This window comes from Oxyura jamaicensis, chromosome 7 (assembly GCF_011077185.1).
Source record: "Oxyura jamaicensis isolate SHBP4307 breed ruddy duck chromosome 7, BPBGC_Ojam_1.0, whole genome shotgun sequence".
NCBI lineage: Eukaryota > Metazoa > Chordata > Aves > Anseriformes > Anatidae > Oxyura > Oxyura jamaicensis.
Window position 1 is genome coordinate 17,685,520 of NC_048899.1, and position 8,169 is coordinate 17,693,688.

An 8,169-nucleotide genomic window follows, 5' to 3' on the forward strand; every position below is an offset into this window, starting at 1 on the left:
GTTTTACACCACCAGTAAGCCCTGCCTGAGCACTGCTTGGCTTTTTCAAATAACATACCGTAGCTCTATCAAGGTTTTTAAACGGGCCATTGATTAATGCTACAACAAGGATGGAATTGCCTCCTTAAACAAGCCTGGCCAATGGGCTGGGACGAACTTTCTCCCCGTCTTTAAGGAGCTGATTCTCCAAATGATGGAATTATTTCATTCACCACATTACGGGGGGAGGGGGGGGGGGTGCAAATTCCCTTTTTGAGCTGACTGCATCCTGCAGCAGCAAGCAGGGTTAGTGGGCTCTGCTTTATGTACCGAGCCCCGGGGAGCCACCGGCCCTGCGCAAACTCCGGCTGATACAACGCAGAGCCACTATGCTTAATTAGCTTGAGATGAGGGTGTTATTAAGAGCTGCTCTTTTTTTTTTCTTCTTTTTTTTTTTTTTCTTTTTTTTCCCTTCTTTCTGTTTATTCCTCCCTCCCACCCTAAACATTACAAAGGCAATGCAAAGAGGAAGCAGCTTTCTAGCAATGGAAAATGATGAGGAAGAGTTTAGTGCTGAGAGTAAATCAGAAACTGCGATAAAAGCCTAACGCCAACCTTCGCTTTGCCGGCGTTTTGAGGAAGGGAAACCAAACCAGACGAAAATTTACCCAAGCCTCCTCTATCTTTGTTTGCCTTTATTGAGGGAGGGGGAAGGGGCCGCGGCCCGGGGGACAGTGTACATCTGCTGCTCGTTTCTTTTTGCAGAAATCCAACGCGGGGCGCAGCGGGGTGAGCCGAACCCCACCGGGTCCCACGGGCCCCCTGCTCCCTCTCCGCCGAGAGGATGCGGCCACCCCAGGGGCTGCACGCCTGGCCCTGGGGTTTCTTTGGGCACAGCTGCCCTCAGCGTGGCGCAGCAGCTGTTTTGGATCCCCTTGTCAGCCTGTTTTACTGATCGCCTTTTCCCCTCTTAAAACCCTTCCCCAAAGCAGGCGCTTTCTGGCAAATCTCACCCCGTGGCAGTTCCCCCTTCCCTCGTCCCCGCAGTCCCCTCTCTGCTCCCCAGTCCTCGCAGAACAACACAATGCCATTTTTTTTTCCAAAAATAAAAATAAAAGATGCCGCACATCTAAATTATTATTTTCTTTCCTTTTTTTTTTTTTTTTTTTTTTTTCTTTTAGGCCAGGGTGGGAGCTTCTTTTTCTATATTTCCTCCGCTGCGTGCACCCCGTCCCGCGCCCAGGAGTCCCGGAGAAGAAAAGCAGTACCTACCCCTTCGGCAGCCGCGCTTGCCTCGGCCGGGCGGTGGCTAGTGTGAGGCCGACATGGACCACGCTCCCTCCATCCTCCACACTGAGAAGGCATAACTCAGCCTCTCGTGAGCCACGTAACTGCAGCTCGTCATCTTACTGTCCATCTCGTCGCTCTGTAGCACCTGGTAGAGGAAGTCTATATACCGCGCCGCGAGCTTGAGGGTCTGGATTTTACTGAGTTTGTCAGAGGGCAACGTGGGGATGATTTTCCTCAGGGCGGCAAAAGCTTCATTGAGCGACTGAGTCCTCTGCCTCTCTCTGACATTGGCCAGGATCCTCTGGCTCTGCAGTTCTTCATAGGATTGGGAGCTGGGACTAGACTTTTTCCCCCTCTTCCCTGGGTTGGGGCTGCCATCTTCGCTGGACTTCTTACTGTATCTTCTCTTCCTGCCAAATCTCTTTGGCTGCCTTTCCAGCTCCTCTTCACTGGTCCCCAAGCTATCCACAGGGGAAACAGGAGAACTGGAGCTTTCTTCCATGCTTTCTGCAAGAAGGGGAGGGGAAGAGCCTTTCCCCCCCTCCTTATGTTATGTGAGTGTGTGTGTCTTAAATGTGCTTTAAATTCCTGAGACAGATCCTTTGGAAAAACAGGAGGGTTTTTTTTTTTTTTGCTGACCAAACGTTTTCCAGGTTGCTTGAAGGGCTCTTATTTCAAGGACGGGGTTGTGCAAAAAAATTGAGGTCTCGGAGAGAGGAAGTTATTCTAACTTTTTGGAAACTTTAGCTGAGCTCAGTTGCTAAATAGTTGTCAGAAGTGAGGGAGGTGCGGGGCTCCCTTCTGATTGGCCGGCCAGGTCGGTGGGAGGAAAGCTTTTCCCCTGCTAAACTTTCACAGTTTTATGTTACACTTAACTAAAATCTTGGGAATGCACCTCGAATAAAAGATAGCTCACGACCACCACCCCCCACCACCCCCACCCCAGGAGATGCACAGCATGACGCTGGGACGGGGACCCCTGCGGAGCCCCCCCTGTGTCCCCACATGGGATTTTGGGGTGCCCCCTTCGCACATGCAGCGAGGCAGAGAGTGAGCATGTCGCTCTGGCCCCAGCTGGGGTTGCTGCCTCTCTTTTTTGGGGACATCACAGCCCCCTGCATGCCCCCACTGCCACCACAGGGCCACCCCACAGGTGCTGTCGGGGTGGCAGAAGCTCCCTGAGATGCACTGGGTGGAGGTTTGGGAGCAGCCGGCCGGGTACTGCTGGTGCGGGCACAGAGAGACCCTCCCAGACAGACCAGGAGTCATCCCAAAGCAGGCAATAGCCATTGGAAAGCCCTGCAGAGTGTGCCCCGGAGCCTGTCTGCCTCCCAGTTTTCTCCCCACTTCTCTCCTTGGAGCCCTTTTTGAGAAGCGAGAACTGAAGCGGGTCGGAGGATGTCTTTTCCTCCAGTCTATCCAGCAGCTGAAATTGTGGGACCCCAGGGCATATAAAACCATGGCAGGGGCCCTCGGGTTTCTGATGCATCAGAAAGAAGACAACAGATCTCTTTTCTTCTCTCCATCACACCGGATAAAAATTGGGAAAACTCTGCTAGCTTCCATGGAGCTCGTGCAGAGAAAATTCGGATATGGACCTCTGATTTCAGCAAAAGCCCAGACTGCAGGAACAGACACATTCCTGAGCAGCAAATATCATGTTTTCTATATGGAGCAGGAAAATAAAATACATTTTTAAAAAGTGAAAGACAAAAGAAACTTGTAAAATGTAGATGTTGTATCAGAAGAATTAGTTTGGAGTACATTTCTTTGCAAAGTTTTCCAGTAGGTATCAACACTCATTAATGGAAAAAATAATGTCTGGTTTGATTGGAAAGTGTTCTTTGGTAGGAGAAGGAATTTTGGCTTGCCTGGGGCTGACTCCACTACTGGTAGGTAATGTTTATAGTGGAAAGACTTCCCCAGGCAGCCCCTGGGGAGAGCCTGTGTTTGCTTTCAAAAGGAAAGGTTTTCAGGTGCAGCACAGAAGTCGGAAAGCGAGGCAGTTCTGCAAATAGATTTTTAATCCAATTTAAGACCCCGCTGAGCGGGTGCCTCCTGCTCACACCCCGAAGCCAGGTTTCCAGAAGGGCTTGGGGCATGTGACCGGGGCCAAGGGTTGGTCACTGCTCTGTGTCTGCGACCTGGAGGTCCATGATCAGATGCTGCCCTTAGCTGAGTTAGGGCAAGAGACATCTAAACCTGAGCTACAGCCCCTCGCCTGTCCCGTAAGCGAGACAAAATGCTGTCGGTGCAGAGGCACCGAAGTCAAACTGCGCCTTGGAGGGCAAAGCCCCCCTTGTAAGTGAAAATATCACACAACAAGCTGGGGAAAACAGCCACAAAAAGCAGGGCTTCCCGAGCAAACAGGTTTCCCTTCTCGGCGCAAAGCGGCGGGACCATGTGGTGCACAGGAGGGCAGCGGGGCTGTGCACGATGCATGCTGCCCAGAAGCACTGTCGGAGCCTGCAAAGGCTTCCCAGAGAGGGCACAGGGCTGCTCTGGGCTGAGTGCGAAAGTGCCAGGAGCACGGGGAGCAGAGCCGAGCTCTGAGAGCAAGCAGAGCCCCTCGTGGCTGCCTCTCCTCTCTACTGCCCTGCTGAGGTGCATGCAAAGCGTAGCTTGCATCTTCCTTTTGCCCCACAGTGACCACCAAGGCAGGGCTTGATGTTCTGGGGCTTGAGGTGCTCCCATGGGGTGAGACGTTGCCCTTCCAGGGACAGGGGGCAGAAGGTTTTGGGGGAAATGAGTCCCAGAACACACTCCTCTCATCTGGCACAACCATTTTGTCTTGCAGTAGCCACTGAGCCCATCATGGAAAGGCAGAGCAGGGTACATGCAACTCCTAGGCATCATGGGCTTAGCCCCACAGGGCTTAGCCCCAGTCCAGCTCAAATCTTGTCCAGGCTGCACAGCACAGAGGAGGCTCGGGGCTCCCAATGCTCCTCCACATCCTGCGTGCACCACGGCTGCGTTAAATAACTGCATGAACAGCCCTGGCCCCCCGCCTGGCTTCTGCGAACAAGCCCAAAGGACTGTTTGCATGACAAAACAAAGCAGGATTTCTCCCTAAGGGGGATCTTGCTGCGCACAACCTCTAAATGTGCAAAGCTTTTTAGTATCAAGCGGGCTTCATTAAGCGGAATTTATGGTGAAACTAGGCTGTGCCCTAATTATAAAGTCTATACGCCCAGCTCTAACGAGCATCGCTCCAGAACTGCTGTGTATGCCTGTACCCTTTAAGGCCACCGAATCCCATAGCAGTACTAGAGCTACGTGTGGTGTTGACAATACTGCAAATATCCTCCCTTGGAGCAGACCAAAGGCACGGTCTACGTGTCTGCAGAACCAGGTGAAATGTGAGCTGGTTCTCCTGGAGGAAGAAGGAGTTTGAGAGGTTTGTGGTGGGCCCTGTGGCACAAAGGTACCTCTGGCACAGGAGGATGCTGGATGCATCCTTCCTGCTGCACGGCAAAGAGGGGACAAAATGGAAACTGCAATGTGAAAAATAGACAAGTTTTGGTGGGAGTTTAATGCTCTCTTTTAAAGGAGTGACACCCACTGTGATGCTGCTGCTGTTCCTGGCTCCTAAAGTTAATTTTTAGAGAACAGGGAATATAGACCAGACTTCAGGGGCAGTGCTTATTCTCTGTACAGAAGCTGTAGTCCTTTATCCCACCAGCAGGGCCTGGCCAGCACATCACCCTTTTCGTGCTGCAGAGGATCTCTGTCTCCTGCTGTCCTTCCCCTCTGCTTCCAGTGGGAAGCCAGGAAAGGTTGGGTGCCCTGGGGGCCAGGGGGATAGCATTTCAGCATGCTTCTCCAGCTCCCCGCTGTTGGGGGGCTGCCAAGGACACAAATCTTTTGAGCAAACTGAAAGAAGAAAGATGCTGTCGTGTTCACTGCCTTCCTCCTCCTCACTACCACTGCTAGGGACAAGCCCTTCCGAAATGCCCCGGTTGGAAATTGAATGGCCTCTATTGCAGCCAGATCTTCTTAAGCCGATTCTTTCCCTTGATTCTGGTATGGCATAGAAAGGCCATAATTCCTTGGTACATGGGCAGTGGGTGCTAAATGTGACCTGGGGCATGCATCTTCACTGTGCTGTCTTTGCAAGGACAGCCGTGCTTTGCCTTGCAATTCCCCTTCTTGGGTTATGTTTCCTTCGGCTGTGCGCGGCACAGACGGATGTTTCCCGAAGCACAGACCCCGCAGTGACAAGTTTATAATCAAAAGCAAAGGAGCAGTGAGTGAACAGCAGAGATAAGAGGCAGGAGGGAAGGCGAGCAAGGCTTTAGGGATAAGACAGTGGGAGCAGAGCGCAGTTTCAAAGTAATTGGATATGCTAACGTCGGAGTTTTGCGCAGGAATGTACATCTGTTTCTGAACTGTTACCAGCTGATGTGCCCGCTCTTCCTTTCTGCTTTCTCGGCTGCAAACCCTGAGAGCAGCAGGCACACAGGAGAGAAGGAGAGGCTGAGCAGGGGACAGCGGTCTGGTTGCTTGCTGACCCTGCCAGTAAATGCAGCCGAGGTAAAAGAATGCTTCTGGTGGGCAAGGGTGTTGCTGGGGCAGCTTAGGTGGCTTCCTCAACTTTGTGCTTGAGGAGCTGGAAATACGGACCTGTTCAAGAGAGTGATGGAAAATAACATGGGGAAGAACTTTGTGAAAAAGCCTTGCAGGCTGTTAGTCCATCTCCATGTCCCCATCCCTTTATGAGGCTGGCAGCTACAACCAAGTTTTGACCATGCATGTGAATCACAAGGGCCATTTCCCCTCATCAGGTTTCTTCAAGAGCAATGCTTTCAAAAGCATAATTTGTCCCTCACATTCCTCCCACTATACTCACAAGAATGACCAAAGCCAAATGTTGGGAAAGGTGTATGTATTGGTTATATTGGTATCCAGACCCTACAGTGCCCAAACACTTGCCTTTTCTGTTTCTTTCTCTCAGATTGTAAATCTTGCTTTATCTACTGTGTACAATGCCAGGGCAGACTGTCTACAGGGTAATAACGATGGATGCAAATCAGAAATAACTTCCAAGGAATATCATAACATGTCAGATTGTTGAAATGTGCAGTAATTCACAACTTTCCTACCTGAGGCCCAGCCTCTGCAAAGCACTCGAGCATGACTTGGAAAACAGCACTGCATCTGAGATGTGTCAGCTCCTGTGGAACACAGGCAGGTGTGTAAAGCTACATATATATGCCAATTAAAGCTGAGTTTCTGATCTGAACTACCCCTGAAATAATAATAATTATATATATATAAAGATCTTCAGTGGATTCAGCATGCTTTGAATAGGGGTCTGACGCATCAATGGGCCACGTCACAGCTCCTGGTAGTCCAAGCTCCATTGTCAGCGGGAGAAGGATAATTTAGACCAGATCCAGTTCTGCCTCGAACGCTTGGTGCAGTGTTTCAAGTCTGACTGTTGATTGCTGGCAAGATTAGAAATCTGCCTAATTTCTCGTGTCAGTATTGTTGGAAAGATAGTGTGTGTCCTGCTGCAGGAAGAAACCAAAATGCACTGGCATTGCAATTGTAGATTCTATTTTTAATGATAGTGTAAAGCAAAATAAAATAAAATAAAATAAAATAAAATAAAAAACTGCATTTGGGGAAGTAAAAAGTAGTAGCTATCATGATTCCAAAAATAACATTTCTATTTTAGATCATTTACCCAAGGCCACCACTAATTGCAGATCAGAGCGGAACGTCTCCCTGGGAATCCACGGGGAAGACAGTTTTTTCCCTCTTTTTGGAAGGTAAAATATTAATTGCGGCTGCAGCAGTAGTAACTGTAGCTTAAAACCTGGGCTAGGAAAAATGAAAATATTTTTTCATGAACTGGAAAATCAAAGCATGTGAAGTATTTTTTTCTCCTTGCCTTTTCTTCCCCCATCTCCAGCCTCATGAAATGGGGGAGGAAGGGCTTCCTACCAATGTCAAGGAGAACTCAAAACTGAGCTGGCTTCAAGGCAGGTATATTCATAAAAACATCAAGTTTGGCCCCCAGTTTTTCAGTATTGCTTGACAGCTTCTCCATCTGCAGGAGGTGGAGAACTGCTTCCACTGAGGATTCAGGACATGGACCTGAGGTGAAACTTTGGCTGATTTTAGCAGTGCAAGCTGCAGACTATTATCTGGGAAGAATTTGACCAGGCTGAAATCCTGAAATCCTCTCTGAAAGGATCAGTGGGCTCCCAGCGTGAAAACCATTCCTGCTGGGCACCGACAGCCTTTACAAACACCCTGCCCCTTTGTACACCTCCTGCTTTGGATCCAGCCAGTCTACATGGTGGTATTTCGACCACAACAGCCTGTGGTGCAATTACTCACTTGACACATTCTGAAACCCAGGGTTACTTGAATTCACGTGTCTGGAAAGCCCACCAAGGAAAAGTCCAAAACATTATTGCTGGTATTCCTACATTTCAGTATTTTTAAGGATAGGCCAGAACCCCAGAGAATTAAGTCAGACTTCTAGTTAACCATTTTTTTGAGTTGAAAAGGTAGCAACATGGTACTGGAAAGCAAAGCCGTGGTGTAATTATGTTATTGAAATGAATGGTTTTCCTTGTGAGTCCACCAGTTTGACATCCAAATCACTTTTCCTCACTTACCCTCAAATTAAAGAACTTTGAAGGATACGTCAAAGGGATGTGTGACACTGGTGACATGCCTCCTTGTTGCTGGCCAGAGGATATTGAAAAATGCCTCCTAACTGCACAGATGCACCCTAAAAAATGGCATGACATGCAGAAAGGCAGATTGAGAAACAGCTTTGTTTGCCTGGGTGTATTGCTTGATAGATACACACACAGTGTGGAGGGATTCATCACCCTGAACTTCAGCCAAACAAATTTTAACTATTGAGGCTACCTCTAGAGT

General features: G+C 49.3%; 1 protein-coding gene across 1 annotated transcript in view; it reads right to left on the reverse strand.

Annotated features, from left to right (window-relative positions):
* Nucleotides 1–2,940, reverse strand: part of TWIST2 (twist family bHLH transcription factor 2) — a 38,276-nt gene extending 35,336 nt beyond the window's left edge. The window contains exon 1 of the mRNA XM_035331941.1: nucleotides 1,252–2,940. Coding sequence (XP_035187832.1) covers nucleotides 1,289–1,771 — 483 coding nt within the window. The 5' untranslated portion in view covers nucleotides 1,772–2,940 and the 3' untranslated portion in view covers nucleotides 1,252–1,288. The remainder of the gene's footprint in view (nucleotides 1–1,251) is intronic.
* Nucleotides 2,941–8,169: the final 5,229 nt, after the last annotated feature.